The 23,686-nt window shown below is 26.6% G+C and overlaps 4 protein-coding genes across 7 annotated transcripts; 2 read left to right on the plus strand and 2 right to left on the minus strand.

Moving 5' to 3' along the window:
• The first annotated feature begins 2 nt into the window (after positions 1-2).
• On the plus strand, positions 3-1,047 carry LOC112689288 (peptidyl-prolyl cis-trans isomerase E). Its single transcript, XM_025562925.1, has 2 exons — positions 3-205; positions 265-1,047. Exons 1-2 carry the CDS (start codon positions 77-79, stop codon positions 1,030-1,032), a joined length of 897 nt encoding a protein of 298 aa, XP_025418710.1. The 5' UTR covers positions 3-76; the 3' UTR covers positions 1,033-1,047.
• A 1,476-nt stretch (positions 1,048-2,523) lies between these two features.
• LOC112689438 (eukaryotic translation initiation factor 4E-like) lies at positions 2,524-5,297 on the minus strand. The gene is made up of 4 exons (XM_025563156.1): positions 4,924-5,297; positions 4,062-4,224; positions 3,868-4,001; positions 2,524-2,751 (listed from the first exon to the last, which is right to left on the minus strand). The coding sequence occupies exons 1-4, from the start codon at positions 5,103-5,105 to the stop codon at positions 2,646-2,648; spliced, it is 585 nt and encodes a 194-aa protein (XP_025418941.1). The 5' UTR covers positions 5,106-5,297; the 3' UTR covers positions 2,524-2,645.
• Positions 5,298-5,401: 104 nt separating this feature from the next.
• On the minus strand, positions 5,402-12,494 carry LOC112689437 (eukaryotic translation initiation factor 4E-1A-like). Its single transcript, XM_025563155.1, has 5 exons — positions 12,338-12,494; positions 7,632-7,834; positions 7,368-7,545; positions 7,164-7,306; positions 5,402-5,685 (listed from the first exon to the last, which is right to left on the minus strand). The coding sequence occupies exons 1-5, from the start codon at positions 12,344-12,346 to the stop codon at positions 5,574-5,576; spliced, it is 645 nt and encodes a 214-aa protein (XP_025418940.1). The 5' UTR covers positions 12,347-12,494; the 3' UTR covers positions 5,402-5,573.
• A 134-nt stretch (positions 12,495-12,628) lies between these two features.
• LOC112689436 lies at positions 12,629-21,757 on the plus strand. Of its 4 annotated transcripts, XM_025563151.1 has the most exons (12): positions 12,630-15,963; positions 16,019-16,103; positions 16,183-16,394; positions 16,459-16,584; positions 18,414-18,666; positions 18,734-18,868; positions 19,070-19,239; positions 19,310-19,457; positions 19,539-19,665; positions 19,776-19,840; positions 20,027-20,133; positions 21,556-21,757. In XM_025563151.1, exons 1-12 carry the CDS (start codon positions 13,080-13,082, stop codon positions 21,666-21,668), a joined length of 4,425 nt encoding a protein of 1,474 aa, XP_025418936.1. In that variant the 5' UTR covers positions 12,630-13,079; the 3' UTR covers positions 21,669-21,757. The 4 variants fall into 4 exon arrangements, with proteins under 4 accessions (XP_025418938.1, XP_025418939.1, XP_025418936.1 ...); XM_025563152.1 differs by lacking the exon at positions 20,027-20,133 and having other exon boundaries at positions 21,556-21,654; XM_025563153.1 differs by lacking the exons at positions 19,070-19,239; positions 19,310-19,457; positions 19,539-19,665; positions 19,776-19,840; positions 20,027-20,133 and having other exon boundaries at positions 12,629-15,963; positions 21,556-21,654.
• The last annotated feature ends 1,929 nt before the right edge of the window (positions 21,758-23,686 follow it).

A 23,686-nucleotide genomic window follows, 5' to 3' on the forward strand; every position in this document is an offset into this window, starting at 1 on the left:
ATACCGGCTTCAAATTTAACTTAAAAAAGTAGGAATTATTTAAAATATAAACAGTTTATCATATTATTATTCAAAAATGAACGACACCGATAATTATAAGTCATACTTGAAACGTACCGTTTATATTGGTGGATTAGCTGAAGAAGTGGACGATAAAGTATTAAAAGCTGCATTCATTCCTTTCGGTGATATTGTCGATGTCCAGGTAATTATTTTAGTTTACATATAAATAGATCAAATCCATAATTTTTTTTATATATTTAGATGCCATTAGATTATGAATCGGAGAAACACCGTGGATTTGCATTTGTTGAATTCGAACAGCCAGAAGATGCCTTAGATGCCATTGATAATATGAATGAATCAGAAATATTTGGCCGTACGATCCGTGTCAATTTGGCTAAGCCCCAGAAAATTAACAGAGGCTCAACAAGACCAGTATGGTCAGAAGATGATTGGCTTGTTCAGTATGCTGGTAAGACATTGGAACCCAAGGATGATAAAAAAACTGAAGAGGACAAAAACAAAGACGAAGCAAAAAATCCACAGGTTTATTTGGATATTAAAATTGGTAAAAAAGATGCTGGTCGCATTATAATCATGCTACGAGCAGATATTGTCCCTCGCACAGCAGAAAATTTCCGTTGCTTATGTACTCATGAGAAGGGTTTTGGATATCAAAATACTACATTTCATCGTATCATACCAAATTTTATGTGTCAAGGTGGTGACATTACCAATAATAATGGCACAGGTGGATTATCAATTTATGGAAAAAAGTTTGACGATGAAAATTTTGAATTAAAACACACTGGCCCAGGAGTTTTATCAATGGCGAATTCTGGGCCAAATACAAACAGTTCACAATTTTTTATTTGTACAGCACGTACAGAATGGTTGGACAATAAACATGTTGTATTTGGTCATGTATTAAGTGGTATTGATGTAATGAAAAAAATGGAAAAATGTGGGACTAAAGCTGGTTTACCAACTGAAAAAGTTATAATTGGATCTTGTGGACAATTAGCTTAGAAAAATATTAATGAATTATTTAATTTAATATTAATTAATGTTTAATTTGTAAATGTTTTTTGTACTATAATAATTCATTTTTTTTTTCAAGATTTAAAATTGATTTTGTAAATTATAAATTTCTATAAATATATATATCCTTTATATTTTTAATAAAAGGATTTTTTAAGACACTACAAAATTGCTATCATCTATTAGCACGGGCTTTTTTATTTTAATTTTTAACAAAGATGTTATTAAAAATGTATTTATTAGTGATGGCAGTAGTAAATAATTTTACTATCGAATAAATATTTGAATAATCTATTTTATAAATCAATATTTTATTTAAAAAAAACTAAACTTGAACTTTTCATTTATTAAATAATATTAAAAATTGTTAATATTAGTTGACATAGGTATGTTTTTAGTTTTCCTACATATTTTTATTTAGAAAAACAAGAGTTTCAAGATTTTTTTGGCAATAATCTGTTGCGCATGGCTGATATAATTTGACTGGTCTTGGAAAATATATGTTCCGAAGGTACTGATGTAGCAGATTTTGTTGTGTATTTTAATGCCACTTCATTCATAAAAAAATTATATTGGTGGTATAAAAATATTATTTAACACCAATAATATAATAAATTATATAATCTGAATTTTGAATTACAGGGAAGATATGTTATATTTTAATATCATTATTTTAAATATAAATCATAGACCTTTTGGATTTTACTAGTATAAGTTCATTATATAAATGTGATAAATATAAACAAAGTAACAAATGTATCTACAAATGTATGTACAATATGTATCTATTTTTTACATTCTCAACATATATTATTATATTCATATCAATAATTTAAATTTTGGCGTATATATTTTTTTTTATTAATATCAAGTTATTCGAAAAATAGCGAACTATTCGATAATGCTCATCACTAGTATATATATAAGACATAAAAAATACTTGTAAAAAAAAAAAAAAAAACGTAGCATCAGTTTTTGAATCTGTTGCCATATGAAATAACTTAAACTCAAATTTATAATAACTTATTTCATAAAAACTCAAAAAATAAATATTAAAATATTGTCTACATTGCCAATTGGCAACAAAAAGTGCTAATGGACTAAAGTAATGCATTTATGAATTATTAGGTTGAATTTGTAGATTCAATAAATAATGAACATTAAACTTACATTTAAAAAATGGGAATATTTGTCATTCTCATACTTAATGACTATAATACTTATAATTTATAATGAATACAATTATATTTTAGAAAAACCTTAAAAATAATTTTAAGGATATTAAAACTAAATCATATCTCTAGTACAATATTTTTAAAAATGTTTAATGATTACAAATTAATCTGGGATAATACAATAAAATAATTGTACAATTTGTATGCCTAGTTTCAATAGTAATAAATGTAAACAGCTAAGAAATAGAATAGTGTTATAATTTCAGTAACCATTTATAATATATTTTAACACAAATATTCTTACTAAATAATATTATTACTTTAAATATATTACTGTATGTTTAATTAGTAAAACATTTTAAAACATAATGAAAATTATACAAGAATCTAACATGTATTAGTAAGGAGTTAAAACATATTTTATGATTATTTACTAAATTTGAAAGTAGCATTTTTCTTCTTAGTTACTGTTTCGGAATGTTTTTCAAATTTAATTTTTTCTTTCATGTCAAGGTAGAGTTTCAGCTTTGATCTATATATATATACACATACATATTCATATACATAAAAAACTTTTCCAAAATAATGATTAAATAAATATACATAAATCTATAACTAGGGATAGGTTTTTAAGATTCAATTCTTCCTCAAAATTTTAAAACTGTCAAAAAATAGTTGTGGATTTCCTTAGTTTTTTTTTTTTTTTTTAACATTTATCTTATAATATGAACCATCGCTCAGGCATTTAACAGAGTTTAGCATTCATCTAAATTTTAAAAAGAAAAAAAAATTCTTTGCAGACCTACAAAATACAAAATTAACAATGTTAAAATTTGTATAGAATATTCTCTAACTTATTAAATTACAACCCAAAGGTGCTCTATCAGTTAGCAATCATTTACTTCTTGTTAATCAAAATTCTAACAAATAATGATATTATACCAAATACATTCAATGCCATGATTTGATAATCCCTGATTCTGGATAAATATTATATTTTATAGTGTTTCAGAATACTAGACTGACACAGAATGATCATAATATAATATATATAATTTTTTGCATGGTCATTCAATTTACATTTTAAATGAAGTGGTACTCTTGGTTTTAAGTGTCAGCTATTTTTGATATAATGGCAAGGTTCTTTTATAACTGTTTAACATGTCCATGATTTAATTCTATTGGTATGGCATGTAGTATAATACACCAAAATAATGTTGGCATTGAAGAATGAGTTAAAAAAACAGTTATTCCTATTATTGATACAAAATATACCCAAACACCTCCCAAATGTTAATACAATATTATTAAAATAATACTAACAATATAAGATGCATAATTGTACAATTAAAAAATGAACCCTTTTTAATTCGATCCAGATTACCTATAGTTTGTTCTAAAAATGCCATCTAACTTATATCAGCAATAGGTTTAATTCTAGACAAGTATCTTATTTAGAATACCCCCTAAAAATTAATCCACCAATATTTATTTTAGAATTGGGTCTAATTTCTTAGTTCCAAATTCGTTAAGAAAAAAATAAAATAATTTTACACTGTTAAAAATACTTTTTAAAAACTTTCCCTAATTATTTTTTTAAATATAATACATTTAAAGAATATAAATAAAATATGATTTAAGTAATTACCCAATTGTATTAACAATATTATTGTCACAAGTAGAAATCCAAATGGATAATTTGCTGTGTTGACGCTTATTGTAAACAATACCACATATGTTACTATCGTATGGATAATACATTCCACCAATCATACTCAATAACTACAAATAATAAAATAAATTACATTATAATAGGTAAATGTATTTCAATATAAACATTACAATATCAATCCAGTACTGATCTAATAATCCATTGTCTTTTATTAACCAACGTCCACCATTTTTATTTGTTGTGTCTTCCCATATTGGTTTTATATCTGATTTGAATACAGAGTAATCACATCCAATTTTTAACATACTTGGTTTTTTGATGTGATTAAATATGCTATGAATAAAAAATTAAAATTGAAGTAATATTTAAAATTAATATTGGTTTTAGAAATGTACATGTGCATAAAATATTATGTTTAAAATATATGCTAATCAGTATCACCAGGTTTTGAGGGATCTGGGGCAAATTTTTTCATAGGGCCCAAGAATTTTTTTTTGTGAAGTCAAAAAAAAACATAATATTAAAATTTCAGGCATTCAGGCATCTTTGCCCTAGGCTTGTTGGTATAAGGGTACTCATTAGTTCATGAAGATAAAATAAGTCATAAATATAATAACAACTACATAAGGGTACTGGATTTCATTAACCACAAGTGTCAAATTTCCTAGATCTGTCACTGCCTATAATGACAGGGCCTTGGACAGCTGTTCCTTTAACCCTGCCCTTCTGTTGGCGCTAAAAACTGTATTTTAAAATGTAGTCAGTATTTTCTTACATTTTGTTCCTATTTTTAGAGTAGAAATTCTGTACCAAGTTGCACATAACTTTAAAACAAAAATTGAACATAGATGATATATAAATTATTTCACTTTGTTACAACTTATATAATTTGGTTCTACATAATTAAGCAGGAAATTTTACAAATCTAATTATAGTAAATATTTAACGTATAAGAGGTCTAAAAGTGTTGACTAAGACCTATAGTTGATTTGATGTTTCTTTAAAAATTAAAGACTTCAATATTGCACTTACCTCCAAAATTTTTCAACACTATCAAATTCACACAACCCATGTAAATTTTCTAACCAATTTTTACGCGGATCAATCAAACCATCGAATTTCCAGTACCATAGTTTCCAAGAATCGCTCAACAAATGAACGTCATCCATATAATTGCTTTCCAATTCCATATTTTTAATGTTATGATTTTTCATTGCTTACTAAATATACTAAAGAACGAATTGAAGTTTAAAAATCACTTAAATAATCGGACACGACAAGAAGAAGACTTAAATTATGAAATTAATTAATTTTTTTTTTAAAGAATTGTTTAAACCCTTCACTACAATTTAAACACCAGTACAGCATAGATAATTGAATTGCAACAATAAGCAACAGCCATTTTTGAAATTTTGTTATCCAATAGAAGGGAGTACTGATAAATACAGTAGATAAAATTAAAAATACCTACTATAAGATTTTAGGAAATGGTAATAATCATACAATATGGTGCGGGAAACCAGAATTTATTATTACACATAAATGCATTACAGTATTGTTGGAATACAGATAAAAATAAGTTTTTTTTCTCTGATAACATGCCTCACAATTGTTTTTATAATAATTTTGCACTCTTAATGCATCACAAATTAGTTTTTTATAGGTCTTTTAACCTTGTTTGGTTAAAGTACAAATGCGTGTTTAGCGAATGATCCTTGTTTACTTGCGTTATCTGAGTGAGTCTCATAAACCATCTTTTCATTTTGTGCACCCAAAACTTCTTTTATTTTCCTTCTGAAATTTAAAATTGAACAATTATTTATAATTGGAGGAAAGATATTATGATTAGATTTATATTTATAGTGATTAATTAAAAATCGAGTCAGGGGTGGGTTATATCACTCACCTAGGGAGGGGCTAATGGAGGGTCAAGAATTTGGTAAATTGTTTTTTAAATCTATGTACAATTTTAAATTACAGAATATGTTTTGGAGACTCTCATAAGTACGTCATTTTTTTCACAATAGTAACAAATTTTAAATAGTTACATTATTGGTATCGATTTTAATCTGAAACCATTTTAAAATTATAGGTAAACACCTATAATTGACAACAAAAATGAGCGATTTGTTTATAAAAAAAATATATAAAATAGGTACCACCATATTCATTGATGATGATTGACCATATTTTATAATAATTATTAATACATCATAATACTTGGCTCTGTAAAGTAGTTAGCTTAGTTCAAACGGAGGGCTAATGCCTCCTTAACCACCCACTTAACCCGCCTCTGCATCAAGTGTAATATATATCATGAAACTAATTTAGATTGGTCTCAAATCAGAAAGAAATTATAATATACAACTGAACTTTTTATTTGTATGCTAAATTGATATTTGTTAATTTACTTATTTACTTTTTAATTTATAACCAATTACGGTTTTGTTTCACAAGTTATATGAAACTGAATAAAAAATAATATAATTAAATACTATTATATTAAATGAAAGAACAATGTTAACTTTTCTTCAAACATAACCTTTGAGACTATAACATTACTTGATAAACTATAATATTTTCTTCTTTTACATTCACAATAGATTTACGTTTGAGGAAAAAATAATACTTCAATAAGTCATTGTTACATAGATTGGTACTTTAGGGTTATTTCAGTCAATATTTTGAAACAAGTAATAAGACATCAATATTAAAAATTTAATACTAATTATACTTAATATTTATCATTATAATTATATAGTAATTGTAAAATAAATTTATTATTTTTATTTTGAGAATAATTATAATCTATATTTTGGGAAGTTGAGTAAGTTACTTAACAGTTACTCAACTTACCAAACTTACTAAAGCAAAGTAAAAAATAACAATCACAAAGTTACTAAAATTAGTTACTTAACAATTCAAATCATTTTTTTTTTTTTTTTGTTAAGAAGAAATTATCTAAACAGTATATTTGGTTCAGAAAAACTATAGGAGTATGTAGAAACAAAAATGCAATAGCAATAGACTTTCAGATTAATATAGTGTATAATAATACACTATATATATAAAAAAAAATGAAATTAGTATTCGAATCTAATAATTTTTTCTTAAAAACTAAATTTGTTAACGTTATAAGTTTTTTACGGAGAAATTACAAATTAGTTATTAAAAATATAAGTGTTATGAATGTATTATACATTATTTATATGATTGTTAGTTTTGTATAATTTTAATCCACATATATTTAACTAATAATTTTTTGAAATTACCCAATAGCCATAATGTTATCTCCATTATCTTTTGCTGCATTGTTTGTCCATACTGCTATTTTAGTTCCTTTGTTTCTTATATTAACTGTAGCTCCGTTAATTTCAGAGCTATGTTCATATATTTCACCAATTAAACTCATAATCTAAAATAAAAAATATTTGTAGTTTAAAATATAATAGGTAAAATATTTAATTTGTTCTTACTATATTTTTCCAATAATTATCTACAAGTGGGCTATTTTTTGCTAGTGGTAACTGCAATAACCAACGTCCACCATTACTATTCCTTTTATCTTCCCACATAGGTTTGATACCATTTTTAAAATAGTTATAATCACAACCTAATGAAAGTTGACTTGGAGGTTTTATATGATTGAATAAGCTAAAAATATAAAAGTCAATATCATATTTAAAAATCTTAATATTCACTAATAATTTTTTTTTCTAAATAAAATGTTTTCAATATACCACCAAAAGTCTTCTACAGTATCAAAACTAGCCACTTCACGAACATTTTCTTCCCAATTTTTACTTCTGTTTTCATAGAGCCAAAGTGTCCATGTATTTTCTAATGGATGTCTAACTTCTATTTCTGGTACAGTAGGTTCAGTTTCAACTGCCTGTTCATTTTCAACTTTGGGTAATTCATCTGATTGATGAACTGGTTCTCCCTAATTTGTCAATAAAATATATAAAATAAAATACTGGCACAGTGAAAACATTAACAACAATTAGCACATAATTTTCTTTTTATATATTAAAAAATCGTAAAAATAAAAAACTTGTTATTAATTCAAATTAAATAATATTTAACAATAAACAATTAATTAATAAAATAAATTCAATAATAATTATTTTAAGTAAATAATAAAACACTAAGTTACTAAATAATTTATTATGTACACTACATCCAACAATAATTTAGGTAAGTTAATGTTTAATCATATGATAATTTAAGAATAATTCTCATGCCAATATACTTTTCTTCTTAGATTTTATTATTTATTTATTTGTTATAATAAACTGAAACTTAAACTCCTTTTAGTATTATGTATAAGTTATAGAACTATGATTATTATTAGATTAAAATGAAAACTAAAATTAAATAAATTTGATACAAATTTTTGATCAAGAGGGATCTTTACTGACTGTTAATATCAATTAATAAATATGCTCAATTTTTATAAAATAAATGGAATACATTAAGATAAAGAAAGGAATTATTATTTATTGTCAAGGGTAGAACTAGAAGGAGGAGGTTCAGGTCAACTGACCAACAGTTGATATTTATAGATAAAATTGGTCTCTTGAATACGTTTTATATTTTTTAAAGGTGTTGACTATGGGTTGAACTTAATACTATACTGGGGAAAATTCCCCAGATGCCAACCTTCAAAAGATGCCACTGGTTTAATTTTACAGTAACATATTTCTATGATTGACTCCATGTTAAATGGAATCCTCTATAAAATAAAAGTTAATATTTTTAATGATAATTATGAATAAACACATATTATATGATCATACTGTGTTATTTTGTTACAGGATATACATTTATAATTCAGTTTTAGCCCTAATAAGTGATCTCTTGAAATAGCTTGAATAGTAGTACTCTAACTGTGGATTCCTTAATTTTCACTATAAGGAAATCTATAAGACTAAAATTATACATTATTAATAATTTTAATATATTTGGCATTGGGAAAGTGGCGTCCCTATCGCCTAGTGCCCTTCATTGGGTGCTGCAATAGCCCCACCCTGATCTTAAGTGATTGGAGTGGTCTGGCCCTCCAGGTTGGGGGTTGAGCGTCGGGTTAACAACCCAACCTTATAAAAAAACTTCTGTTTAGAATTCGAACAACAACAAGCCTCAGACTAGATTGGGAAAAAAGACTGGAAATTGGATATCGGAATTAAAAGGTGGTACTTGGAATATACGAACACTATACAAACCTGGAGCAACTATGGAATTACTAGGAGAGATAGAGAGATATAGAATGAAATACGTAGCATTACAAGAGTGAACGAGGTCACAAACTAGGGACTGGTTTTGCCATACATCATTCGATCATACATATGATTAAAGAGTTCAAAGATGTAAATCCGAGAATATCAACATTAACCCTGAAGGATAAAAATCTTCACATTGTGTTAATCAACATACAGGCGCCGAAGGAGGAAAAAGGTGAAGAAATAAAAGAAGAGTTCTATGATACTTTAGAGGAGGTATTTGATACTACGGTGGGAAATATTAAAATCGTACTGGGCGATCTAAATACTAAAATAGGAAAAGAAATGATATACCATAAAGTGACAGGAATGCATAGCCTCCATAAGCACTCGAATGATAATGGTTCTAGACTAACAAATTTAGCATCAGGAAAAGGTTTAATAATCAAGAGTACAATGCTCCCACGCAAAGATATATATAAATATACTTGGGTGTCTCCGGATGGGAGACACAAGAATCAGATTGATCATGTTCTGATTAACAACAGGTTCAAAAACAGTATAACTAATGTAAGGACATTAAAAGGAGCCGACGCAGACTCCGACCACTTTCTAGTAGGTATTTGGATAAGAGTTAAATTCAAGAAACAATACAGACACAAATTAAATACTATAGAGAGATACGATATTGAGAAATTAGAGGAAGTTAATATACAGAAAGACTATGGCAGAAAAATCTGCGAAACTCTCAAAGTACAGTAAATAACAAACACAGACGATGTGAATGATGTATGGATCAAAATTAGAAATACTGTACAACAGACTGCAAAAACAACAATAGGAATAAAGAAAAAGAGGAAAAAACCCTGGTTTAACCAAATATGTGAAGACGCAGTACAGAGGAGAAAGATAGCCCGGGAGGAATGGCTGAAGGACACTAACAATGAAGAGAGGACTGCAGATTTCAGTAGACGAAGGAAAGAAGCTCATAATATAATAAAATGCGAAAAAAGAAAATATATCCAAAACATTATGAAAGATGCTGAACAAGACTTTAGACTAAATAGAACCCGTGATATGTATAAGAGAATAAATGGCATAAAAGGAGATTTTAAAAAGAAAGAACGTTTTCTCAAAGATGATAATGGAATGTTAAAAACTACAGAAAAAGAAATAGCTGAGAAATAGAGAAAGTATTTCAATGGACTATTAAACTGTGAGGAACCGACCGAAAAGTTCCCCTTTAATATTGAGAACATAAATACACAAGAATGTTCGTACCCTACATTAGAGGAAATAAAAGAACAAGTGCATAGATTATAAAATCACTAATCCCCAGGGGAAGATTGTATTCAAGCGGAACTCTTAAAAAAGGGAGGAAAAGATGTTCTATGGTGGATCTGGAAAGTGATTAGTAAAGTATGGACAACAGAGAACTTCCAGATGATTGGAAAGTGGCAGTAGTATACCCAATTCACAAAAAAGGAGACAAACAAGATTGCAACAATTACCGAGGAATATCCTTGCTTAATGTAGTGTATAAAATATTCTCGAATTGTGTTTTAGACAGGATAAAAGAAAAAGCAGATCAAATAATAGGACACTATCAAGAAGGGTTTAGAACTGACAGATCCACGACGGACCAGATATTCATAATTAGGCAATTGTATCAAAAATCTTGGGAGTTTGATAAAGAGATTCACACGCTTTTTGTGGACTTTAAGAAAGCGTATGATAGTATCCATAGAGAGAGTCAATTGAATATCATGAAAGAATTTCATTTTCCATAAAAACTGGTCAATTTAGTATCTATCAGCATCATGGAGATCCTGATAAGGGTTCAGGTAGGAAATTTAGTAACTGACCCGACAACAGTGAACTCGGGGCTAAGACAAGGTGATTCGGTATCGCCGATTCTGTTCAACATGGTTTTGGAAAAGGTTATTAGAGAAATGAAGATTGGTCCTAACGAGGGTATTAGACTATAAGACATGTCGATAGGTCTATTTGCTTATGCTGACGATATAGTATTGATGGAAGAATCTCAGGATAGGTTGAAGATTTTATTCAGTAGACTGCATAAAGCAGCATCAAAAGTAGGACTATGTGTAAACGAAGAAAAAACGGAGTATATGTTTTTAAGTAGAAGGGGACTACCTTTTTGTCAGTCCATAAAAATAGATCAATATGAATTTAAAAGGGTAGAATAGTTCAAATACCTAGGTTCTATTTTGTCTGAAAAAAATAATGTATCAATCGAGGTAGCAGCAAGAATCCAAGCTGGGAATAAATGTTACTATGGACTGGTTAAGGTACTAAGCTCACGAGCAGTATCGAGCAGTAAGATTGAAAGAACAATTATATATGTCCTTAATATGCCCGGTTTTAGTGTATGGATCGGAAACATGGCCACTCAGAAAAATGGACGAGCAAAGATTCTTCATCCTGAAAGAAAAGTGTTGAAAAAAATATATGGCCCGGTCAAAGATGAAATAACTGGGGAGTGGAGACGAAAAAAGAACTTAGAGCTGGAAACATTATATAACAGTTCAGATATATTGGAGGTCATCAGAAGGAGAAGATTGCGGTGGGCTGGCCACGCTTGGAGTAGCCAAAATCCACTATTACATGCAGTGATTGAACAAAACCCTGTAGGTAAAAGACCTCTGGGAAGACTAAAAATGCGATGGGAAGACAATATAAAGAAGGACGTTGAACATTTAGGTGGTGCTTCCAATTGGAGAGATATGGCATTGGATAGAGTAGGATGGAAGCTTGGTTGTGAGACGAGATGGTCTTAAAGGCCCAATAAACCAAAAAAAAAGACATTTTAATATATAAAAATAATCTATAAGATATTTAATAACACACTGAAATAGATTAATTTTAATTTGAAAGAAGTTAAATTCAACAATAGCATGATTGATAATGATACATAATTAAATGCTTATACATAACAAGAATTTAGACAGAAATATTTTATATAATAAATATAGGGATATATATCCTGATCAAATAAATGATGGATAGTTTTGACTATCTTATTATCTTAATTATTAATTATTTTTGAATTGTTTTGTTAATTTTTTTAATTAGATACTTTATTTATACAAAATAAATAAATAATACAAGTTCAATAGTAAATTATATTAAGATAAAATAATCATATTAGTCTATCATATAATTTAGCAGTAATATCAATAATTATTTTATACATTACTTACCTCAACCATATTAGTACGTGTATTTTACACTTGTTTAATTTAATTATAAAATATGAACTTTTAACTTAAACCAAACGCTAATAAGATTCAAAGTCTTGGGAAAGTTTATTTTGGAAATAATCAATTGAAATGTATTACTTGTCAATCACATTTATGTGGAAAAATTACAAGCTGTGTGTTAGTGTAATTATGATAAGAATACGACCATTTTAACAGTTTGACCACTTTTGTTTTCATTAATTTTTCAAAAATTAGAACTGTAGCTACTGGGAGGATGTAAACATAATTTTTTTGGACTATGAGGTTTAGTCATTGGAACGTCTGAACTTTTTATGTATCAACAATGGAGTTAAGGAATTTTGGATATTTCATTGTTTTGTGAAATGTTTGGTGACTGTTATTGGTAAAGTAGTCAATTTAAAGTTAATAGTATCTAGTAAATTTAATTATTCTTAATTTGGTGTGCTGACTCATAGTTCTATTCCATGTGTGTTATTAACATAATGATAGATTAGTGGCTCGTAAGTTTTAGTTATAACATTCAATAAATTAGAAAATATTGAATATTTTTATTAATATGATTGAATTAGGATTCCTATTATTATATTATTATAGTTGTCCAAACATAATCTGGTTATTTGTTAATTAATTGTTGACTGGTCACTAGTTGTAATCAAATTCCGTCATATCTGGTCATTTGAACTTATGAGTGGTTTTTAACACGTAAATTAATCGATAAAATATGGAGGAAGATAAAATTAGCCCTGATACTTCTGATAAACGTAAAGTTGATGATGACAATGTTAATCCTAAACCTAATCCAAAACGAATCAAATTAGTTCGTCCTGTATTTACTCCTGTAGCTAAACCTACAGTTTCTCAGGCTGAAATAATCAAACCTGATACACTTCCAATAGAAGTATCTAAATCAAGCCATGTATCTGATCAAGTTTTAAATGTGATTGAAAAACCTAATGAACAGATAGCAGAAATTACTAAAACACCTATTGATCCAATTGAAATTGTAAAAAAAGTACTGCCTTTACCTATAGTTCCTGAAGAACAAGTTGATAATAGTTCTGATGCATTAGATATACAGAATATTTTTAGTGAAGAAACTAAAAAAGAATTAGAACATTTGAAAAAAAATATTTTTAAGATTGAAGATGATGGATCATCTTCAGAAAATGATAGTCAGCCAAAACGGCCTCGTTTGAAACGACCGACATTTGTTAAATCAGCTATTGAAAATAAAGTTGAAATTTCAGATACTAAACTGTTAGATAAAACAAACGAAATAGTTAAATTGGATTCAGTTAAATCTGTTAGTGAAGAAAATGTTAATAACATTGGTAATGTTTTAGATCAACAAATAGTTGCTGAAGACAATGTTGATAAAGTGGTAAAAAATATTATTAGTCATGCATTAGTGAATGATGTAGACCATAACAGTATTTTAACAGAAGACGAGTCTTATGCATCTGAAGTTGACAATTTATTAGAAGCTAAGTCTACTATAGTTGAAAATACTATTAAAGTTGTTGAGAATAAGTTAGATATACCTGAAAATATTGAAAAGATCATTGAAAACAAAACTACTACAGAAGAAAATGTTCACAAACTCACTAATAACTTTATTGAAAGTAAAAATGATAATCTTAAAATAAATCAAAATACTATTCAATTTGAAGTTCTTAAACAAGAAAATATTAATAATAAAGAAATGCCACATAAATTAGTTGAAAAGAAATCTATTGACACAGATAAGATTAATCAAATAGCCATTGAGAAAAATATTAAATCAGAGCCGATTGATGAGAATAAAGTTTTTAAAACAGAGATAAAAGATACAGCAGTGAAAAATGATGGAGAAAAAATGTATTTTAAGGAAAATGTTAGAGTAGTTTTAGAAAGATACATTGATAACAAGTGTAATAATAAATCACAAAATAAAATTAATTCTTCAAAATTAAGGCCTGAAAATAATAAAAATATTGTCGAAACCAACAATGAAAAATCCATTATGCAAGATTCTGTGACCAGAACAAATGAAGAAAACAATATAGAAAATGAAATTGAATATTCTAATATTGATCAAACAGATAGTACACAGGTTGGTAAAATGGTCGAAACTATTGAAGATAATAAAGTTAATGTTTTAGAGAATGAAAATAAAATTTTTATCATAAATACACAAAAAGATCTTGACATTTTATCTAAGCAAACATCAAGTATGAATGCAAAACAAAATAATGAAGAACATGAATCTCAAATATTTAAGTCTGATATTTTAAAAGCAGCTCTTATGTCTAGAAAATCTCCCGACTCGCTTGTAAATTCATCAGAAGGAATAGATCAATTTGATACAAATCCTACTTCATTAGAAACTCAAAAAACAGATGTCCTACCAACAATTGGCCAAGAAGATATTGTAAATAAAATAGAAGCTGAGATAAAACTAAATACAAAAGACAAGCCAACTAATATTAAAAAATCACAAAATAAAATACTTACTAATATGCCTGAGGCTAATATATCTAAAGAAACATTAATGTCTATTTGTTTAAATGACAACATAGCTGCTGTTAAACATGACGATCCTCCTAAGTGGGGATCAGCTAAAATGAATGAAGTAGAAAAATTCTTAAATGATTCTAATGTCACTATTACTCCTATTTGTAAATCTCAAGAAACACCAAAACTTGGTAAAATTACATTAAAATTACCTAAAGTTGGAAATCCAGAAATTAAAGAAACTACTGTTCGTCCTGATGTAAAATCTGAATTAATAAAAAAAATCACAAATAAACAAATTGCCATGGGTGATAGTCCGTTAAAGAATGCCCTAGCTCAATCTTCCAAATCGTTTGGTGATTTTGCTACTATTCGACCTGCACCTAAACCCAGTGCAGAGCAAATTGCACTTTTAGAACAACAAATTTTAAATACACCTAAAAAAAGAGGAAGGCCCTCAAAAGCTTTGGCACAGCAAAAACAGTTATTGTTACAGTACCAACAACTACAACAACAAAAAGTTCAAGAGGGTAGTGCTGAAGATGAAGCAGTTTTTCATGTACCATTATTTGATATGGAAGATATGAGTGGAGGAGCAGGGATGTTTGAATCGTTTGATGCATCAACTCCAAAGCGAGGAAAGGGTATTAGAGGGAAAGGTAGCCGAGGGCGCAGAGGACGAGGAGGAGGTCGTGGTCGTGGGCGGGAAGGATCAGATAGTGATACTACATCAAATAGCCGTCGTATGGATGATGAAATAGAGCCTTATCCAGAAGAAATGAATCAAGATGAAGAAACCAAACAAGTTGCAATGATAGAAGCTGAACGTCTTCGAAAAGAAGAAGAACGGGAAAGAAAAATGGAAGCAAGGAAAAAAAAATTGAAAGAACGAAATGATGCTTTAAAAGAAAAAAAACTGAAAAAAAAACAAAAAGCTGAAGAAAGAAGATTACAATGGCATGAAAAAAAAAGGCTAATGCAAGAAGAAAAAGCAAGAGCTGCTGAGATGAAAAAATCTCTTCCACCACCACAAAACTTCGATGATGAAACCAGAATGAGTGCTGATTGTAATAATAGTCGATCGCAAACACCTGCAAGGAACTTTTTAATTGGTATGTTTTAATTTTTAAATTAAGTTTATATGTTAATGTCCGTATATTTTTATAGGTGAAGATGATTTATCAATGAGCGGTACTACAAATGATAGTATGAGATTGAAGAAAGGAAGAATGGAAGTTATTGACTTAGAAAGGTAACATTAATGATAAATTAAACTTTAATTCTTTCATCAGTTGTAGTTCAACATTTTTAATGTAAATTATGTTTATTAGTAATAAAACTTTAACTGTTGATCAAATTGCCGAATATCAATGGCCATTGGAAGGTGGTGAATTGTATATGATCCAAGAACAAATATCAAATTTCCTAGGAGTTAAGTCATTTAAAAGGAAATACCCAGGATTAAAACGTCGCAATGTAGAAGCAGAAGAAAGGTCATTCCTCTGTGATAGTGGATTGGTCGCTGAATCTTTATGTGATCTCGGTATATTTTTATTAATTAAAATTGATTTTGACTTTATTTATATTAATTTGATTTTATTAAATAGGTTTAACTGTTCTATATAGTTCAGAAGTTTTAGACATAATGTACACAGATTTTCCTGAAAAATATGAAGAACTAAGAGAATATATGAGACTTAAACATGCTAAAGAATTGACAAATCGACAAAGAGGTATTATCAAAATAATTTCATTAATTATTTATTTTGAGTGTAACAAGGAATTATTAGTTTCACTATGATTTGTTTTTTTTTCACACCATTATTTTTATTTTTATTATTACATAATTTTGACCAGAAGAAATGATTAGATAATTTAAAGCAGTATAATTAAATTTTCTGCTATAGGATATTATGACTAATAGATGCATTTTTCAATATTTTAAAATAATTAAAAAAAATTTACCAAAATATACTATATACTGTAATTCAACAAATACATTTTATCTTGCTGTAACTCAAATAATAAATATTTATTTTCTAAATGCTAATATTACTATACTCCAAAGATAATCTAATTTTCATAAACAATTTACTTTAATTGTGTTATTTATAGATATTTTGTTTAACTTTTTTTTGTTTTGTAAAATATTTATCAAATAACTATGGTTCAAAAATCTTAAAAATTTAACACATATTTTCTCAAATATTTTTCTTACTAGTTTAAACAAATATGAAAAATTCTATTGAAATAAATTTTCATAGGTAGCATAAGAAAGTTAAATTTTGATAAAATCAGATATTTCAATAAGTTTAGTATATACATGGTGTTTCAAAAATCTTCATCCAATTACGAACTAATATAGTTCGGCAACGGTTAATCACAGGTTAATGACCGATGTATTAATGGAAAGATTAGATAACTAAGTTTATTTTAAGTTATCTAGTTGATAAATTTAGTACCGCAATGGTTAGTGAACTAGGAACCGTTAGTTTGTTTCATTATGACGACTCCGCAACAAAAAGCGTTTTGCGTCTTACGTTTCAATAAGTGAGAGTCGGCATTAACCATTCAACGTGATTTTCGAAGAACTTAGGGAACTGAAGCTCCTACTGCACAAAGCATTCGACGTTGGCACCAAACGTTCCAAGAAAGTGGTTGTCTGTGTGCACAGAAACACTCAGGTCGATCTCGTATCTCTGACGAAAACATCGAGCATGTTCGACTGTTTCGTTCGAAGTTCATCCCTGGCCTCCACGTTCCCTTGACCTCACTAAGTGTGATTTTTTTTTATGGGACTACATAAAAATAAAGTGTATGTACCACCATTACCTACAAACTTGGAAGAGTTTAAAATCAGAATCAAAGATGCTGTCAATGCCCCGACACTAGAAATTATCAGCAACATTTAGGAAGAATTTGATTACCCTATAGATGTATGTTGGGCGGCCGGTGGAGGTTATATTAAACATTTGTAACCAAAGTAAATAAAACTTGACTATTTTAAGAATATATTTTATTTTATTTCACCCTTATATCTTCATTTTTAATATAATTATAAATTTTTGAAATTGGATGAAGACTTTTGATACACTGTGTATAACATAAAATTAAAAAACTTTATGTTATATTTTTATTATTTTAAAAATATTAATGTTATTATATTGAAACATAATCTAGATACTTAAGCATTATATTCATATTATGATAACAGTTTTAATTATATCATTAAATTAATTAAATAAAAGCTCTAAGGTTATTTTTATTTTTATTAAAGTTGCTCTAATAAACCTAATTACTAATTTATAAGGCACTTAATTAGAATAGTAGTGCAAACTATCTTAAGAAAAAACTAATTCACTTGTTCTTTTTCATTCAGAATTTTCATTTTTAAAACCAATGGTGATTTAATTTTAAATACATTATAACAATTTACCTACCTATACTTATCACCTGTCCCTGTATCTCATTTAAGTTCTATATTTCATCGACTCCTGTATTTTCCCTTTTTCAATTAAATTTAAATTTAAAATGTTCTTTTTTTTTTTTTTAATCTTTACAGCATTAATGACAATTAGTTCAAATACTGATGGATCCAAGTTAGATTTACGTGAGAGAGCAATGGAAGCTGCTGCTAACTGGAATGCTAATTTAAATAAATCTCGTTTAGAGTTTCGCAAATGCTCAATGGATATGCAAACTTTTATAGTGCATTATCCAAAAACCAAATGCAAGAAAATGGCCATTCCTAAAAATAAGATTGGTAGTTATCCTTTGGCTTTATTACCAGGACAATTTTGTGATTACCACGCCACGTAAGAGTTAAATGTAACTAAACTACATTTTGTTTTGAACTTCTCAAAGTTACTTTGTAATTTTTAGATATTCTAGTGAAGATTTACGTTATTTGCCAATGAACACTGTTATGTATGGTCCATTAAAATCTGTGGACAAAGACTTTCCTGTTTCATTGAGTAGCCAATCTGAATCTGAAGATAGTTCCTCTGATGACTCTAGGTAAATTTAATCGCATGATTTGTGTTTATATTATAATATAATTAAAAATATTAAATGCATGATGAATATGTAAATAATCCAGGTTTAAAGTATACTATGGTGTAGGAATAATTAATTAATTGGTTATCATTTATTCATAAAAGGGAATTTACAAACTAACATTTTGTATCATAAGTGTTTATGTTTAAAATTAATTAATAGTGATAGTGACGATTCAATTGATGTTGACAACAAATTGGAAAAAAATGAATTGGAATTTGGCCCTAGTGATAAAAAAGGAGCAGAGTGTAAATTATGTTTGGGTACTGCTGAGAAAAATAAAAAAGGAACAGTAGAGCCATTAATTCATTGTTCTAAATGTTTGACTATATGTAAGAATATGTGAAATTATATTAAATTGCATACAAATTATGATATTAAAATGTTTGTTTGAAATGCAAGATCATCCAACATGTTTGGATATGACATTGGAGATGGTTCCTTACATTAAACGTTATAATTGGCAATGCAACGAATGTAAATCCTGTGCTCAGTGCAAAGAAGTAGCTGATGAAGATAAAATGTTGTTTTGTGATCTTTGTGATAGAGGGTGAATACTTTGTTTTTAAATATTACTTATATATCATTATAAATTATTATTAGTATTATTACTAATGTATATTTTGTATAGGTATCACATATATTGTGTAGGACTTCGTAGAGTACCGGAAGGTAGATGGCATTGTCAAGAATGCGCTATGTGTAATTCATGTGGTGTTTCTGATCCTGGACCAGGTGATTCAAAATGGTTTTATGAGGTATTTGTTAAAAACTAAATATATGTTTATATCATTATATTTTATCTAATTTAAAATGTAATATTTTATATTACATTTAAGATTTAAATGTTATAATATACATGTTTCAGTTCAAGAAAATTGAGAAAACTGGTGCAAAAGTCTATTGTCGTACATTATGTGCACCATGTTCCAGGTATATTATCTAATATCTACTGAAAGTTATTATGAATTTTCAATTATTGTGTTGATATTGTATTATAATATGTACATACATCAGTTTTGTTGTGGAAATAATCTATTAAAGTCATTAACACATTTTATATTTTAATACAAATTAAATACATTTTAACATATTGGAGCATTCTGGTTTGTTGGCCAGGTTATGGAAAAAAGGCCATTACTGCCCTAATTGCATGCGTTGCTATCCTATCAAAAACGTCGAGCGCATGACACAGTGTAACAGTTGTGATAGATACTTACACCCAGGTATATAATAACAGCTTATTGCCGTAAATTTTTTATTTATAATTATTTTTATAATTACACAATTGTTTGGACATTTAAACTTATTGTTGACCTGTGTGAAAATTAAATATTATATTTATATTAAATAAAGCATGTTTAAGTAAAATTAATTTTAAAAAGTCAACAAATATGAAAACATTTATAGAATGATTTAATTAAAAAAATGTTGATTAATATTAACTTGATTTTAAAAAATTTATTTTTAGTTTTAATATAATTAATTCTTGAATTATTTTATCTTATTAAGTTTTTAAAATTTAATACATAACTAAACATATAAGAATTAATGGTATTAAAGGAATTATGAGTTATTTAAAGTGAAATATTGAAAATAGTTATTAAAACTCCAATAAAATAATTTTATACAGATTTTCTTTAAAATTCATAATTTATTAAATGTATACTTAAATAGTACAAATATTGGAATATTTATATTTAAATTTGTGGTTATTATCATTAGTAATGTTTTTAAAAAATTTTTTATGATACTTAACGTAATTATTAATGATGTATGTCATAACTCAATTGAAGTAGTGTTACACTGCAACCAGTATTTTAAAAAAATCGCTTACTCTATATTTATTCAAAACAATTTAACAAATATGTATAATTTAGTCTTTTCAGTTTGCATTTAAAAAGGTTCATACAATTATTAGTTTAATTTAAAATAGATAATTAGTTAATTTGTTAATAATTCATTTTTTTTATTTTTATTAATTAAGTATAAATTATTTAAAATTGAGTAAACATTTTCTACAATTTTATTTAAATAAATTAGTTACTCGGGAAACTCAATAGTATTCAAGTTCTTCAGTTTTTAATTTAAATGTAATTTAAATGAGTATGGCAACTTTTTTTATTTTCTCATGATAGTTTTCAATTATATTATTATAAAGTATTAATTTAGTTTTATAAATTTTAAATTGTGCACAATATTATAATTTCATTTAAATATCTTAGAAAAACAAATTTTATATTTTAATTGTATATGTACTAAATATTAATGATGTATTTAATTGTTTTTCAAATTATTAATTATTACAATTTTCAATTATGTTAAAAATATTACTTATTATTCATTTTCAACTTTTATATTTTTAATCTGTAATTATTATTGAAAATATTCTAGTAATTTATTTAATTGATTATAAAATGCATTATATTATTGATGTAAGGGTTAGCATTTATTTTTATAGATTAAAACTATTGTAATAAATATTATACAAATATTATTTTTAATTATAGAAAAACATCAAAGTTTACTAGTAACACAAAAACTTTTCGTAGTCGTCTACAATTGTGTTATTTAAAGCTATTTATTGTATTTGTTTCAATGTTGTATTTATATTATTGTCGTTTAATTATGTATTTTGTTTTTTTCAGAATGTATCAGTGAAAATACTTCAAATACACAAATTGTAGCATGTACTATATGTGAAGAAAAAGCTGTTTCGAGATTGCTAACTACAGTACCTAGATCCTTAATTAAAGTCTGAATCAAATTATTAGACAATATATATTTTAAAAATATCATAAAAGAAAAAATATTTCTGGTTTGTTTCTTAATTTTTAGTTTTTTATAGTAGATGATTTAGTTATATTTTTAAATTTTAACATTAAAATAAAAATACTTAATTATTATATTGTAAAATTGTTTAGTATAAAAAGAGATACTTCCAAACTGTAAGACAGTGGTGTAAATTGTTTTAAATATTTAGTGTATAATAAATCCATTTACAATGATATTATTTGTGTATTAATTTTAAAGTTTTTTAAAGTATACATTGTACCTATGTTGTACTAGATTATTTTATTTTTTATTGGTTGCTTTATAGTCTTAAGATAATTTATGAATTTTTTTTTTTATTTTGAATTTGTGTCATGTGAATTAATATGAGTGTCTTTAAATAACAATTGTATTCTACAACTAAAATCATTTTTCACTATAAGTCATAGTTTATTAATTTAATTTAGATTTTTGTCAAATTATGTTACATAATTCTTGTTTAAGTTTATATTTATACATATATTCTTAGCAGTATTAATTATAAATCCTAAAATAAATTCCTCACTAAATTCTAATTTATGATTTTTACTTTATATTATAATTCCAACATTTTAATTTTTAGCTAAATATTTACTGTGTATTTAGTGCACTAAAAGCAAGTATAAGCTAATATTATACTATTATAGAATACCTTAGTTGTGTCAATGTAATAGAATATTAATATATAATTTAATTTAGTTTCTTAGTTTGGATAACTGGTTTATTTTAATTCCTCTAGATAGCATTATATGATTCAGATTCACAGACACTACCTTTTTGCACTAAATTTTCCTCTTTATTAATTCATATTTTTTTTCAAGTAAGGAAGTTATTTATTTTATATTTTCTTTCCATTTATTTTTGTTAATTATATATATTTATATATATTTATATAGAATTTCCAAGAGTGACACCCACCGCTTTTTTTGATCCATATTTCACACATGAACAACCCTGTTCACATATTGAAAAACTTGATTAATTTGTGTATGCACCAAAAGGAAAAAAAAATATGTATCCAAATGCACTTCCTTTAATAGAATTTAATCAAAAACTTGAATTGTCAGATTTTTTGATAAAAGGAATAAAAATAAATAATAATCTAAAATAAATTAAATATAATTATGTTATTAACTATGTTAGTATATCTTTAATTTTAGTAAATGGCACAACAAGGTGTAATAGGTATACAGTCGAGTCGTGATAACCAAAGTTGAAGGGAGATAAAAATTCACTTTGAGATATCTAATTTATAGGGGAAGAATTTTCTAGTAGAATTAAACAATTTGAGTTATCGCGACTTGATTGTATTATATATTTAACAATGGCGTATTATTAAATTTTTTGTAGGGAGGAGTGTTTAAAGTTTTTTTAAAAACATATGCGATTTCATAATATTATAAAAAATAAATATAAGGTATGAATTAATAGTTATATTATTCTATTACTATTATAAATACAAATAAAGAGTTATTTAAAACCACATGATATAAATTATTTATTTTTTTTCTCTATGCCTTTGTAGTAATTTTTTTCTTCTACTAGAGGGGGTTGAGACCCTGGAACTTTCCTTATAGAAAATACGCCACTAACTATTATAATAAATTACAAATTATTATTTTAATAGTTATTTTAGGTGATTTACACTTAAAAAAAGCATAGCCTCTACAGTGAGTAACACCTAAAAGTAGTTGAATACCCATAATTTTATACTAGGCAATTCAGCAATAAAAAATAAAATACATTTAAAAAAAAAAAAAAGCAAATACCACTCACTCATTGAATTTTTTTAGATCTTAAAAACGACAGGACGTATAAACTTAAAATTTGACATAACAGTCACTTCAATACTCTAGAGGTGCAATAAAAAGGTATTTTAAAAAATATTAACACCGACAGATGGTCCCATAATGCAAACCTGGATAACTCAACTTACAACTAACACTAGCATATTGATTAATTTGAAAT

Source organism: Sipha flava, unplaced genomic scaffold (assembly GCF_003268045.1).
Source record: "Sipha flava isolate LNK unplaced genomic scaffold, YSA_version1 43_pilon_pilon, whole genome shotgun sequence".
Classification (NCBI taxonomy): domain Eukaryota; kingdom Metazoa; phylum Arthropoda; class Insecta; order Hemiptera; family Aphididae; genus Sipha; species Sipha flava.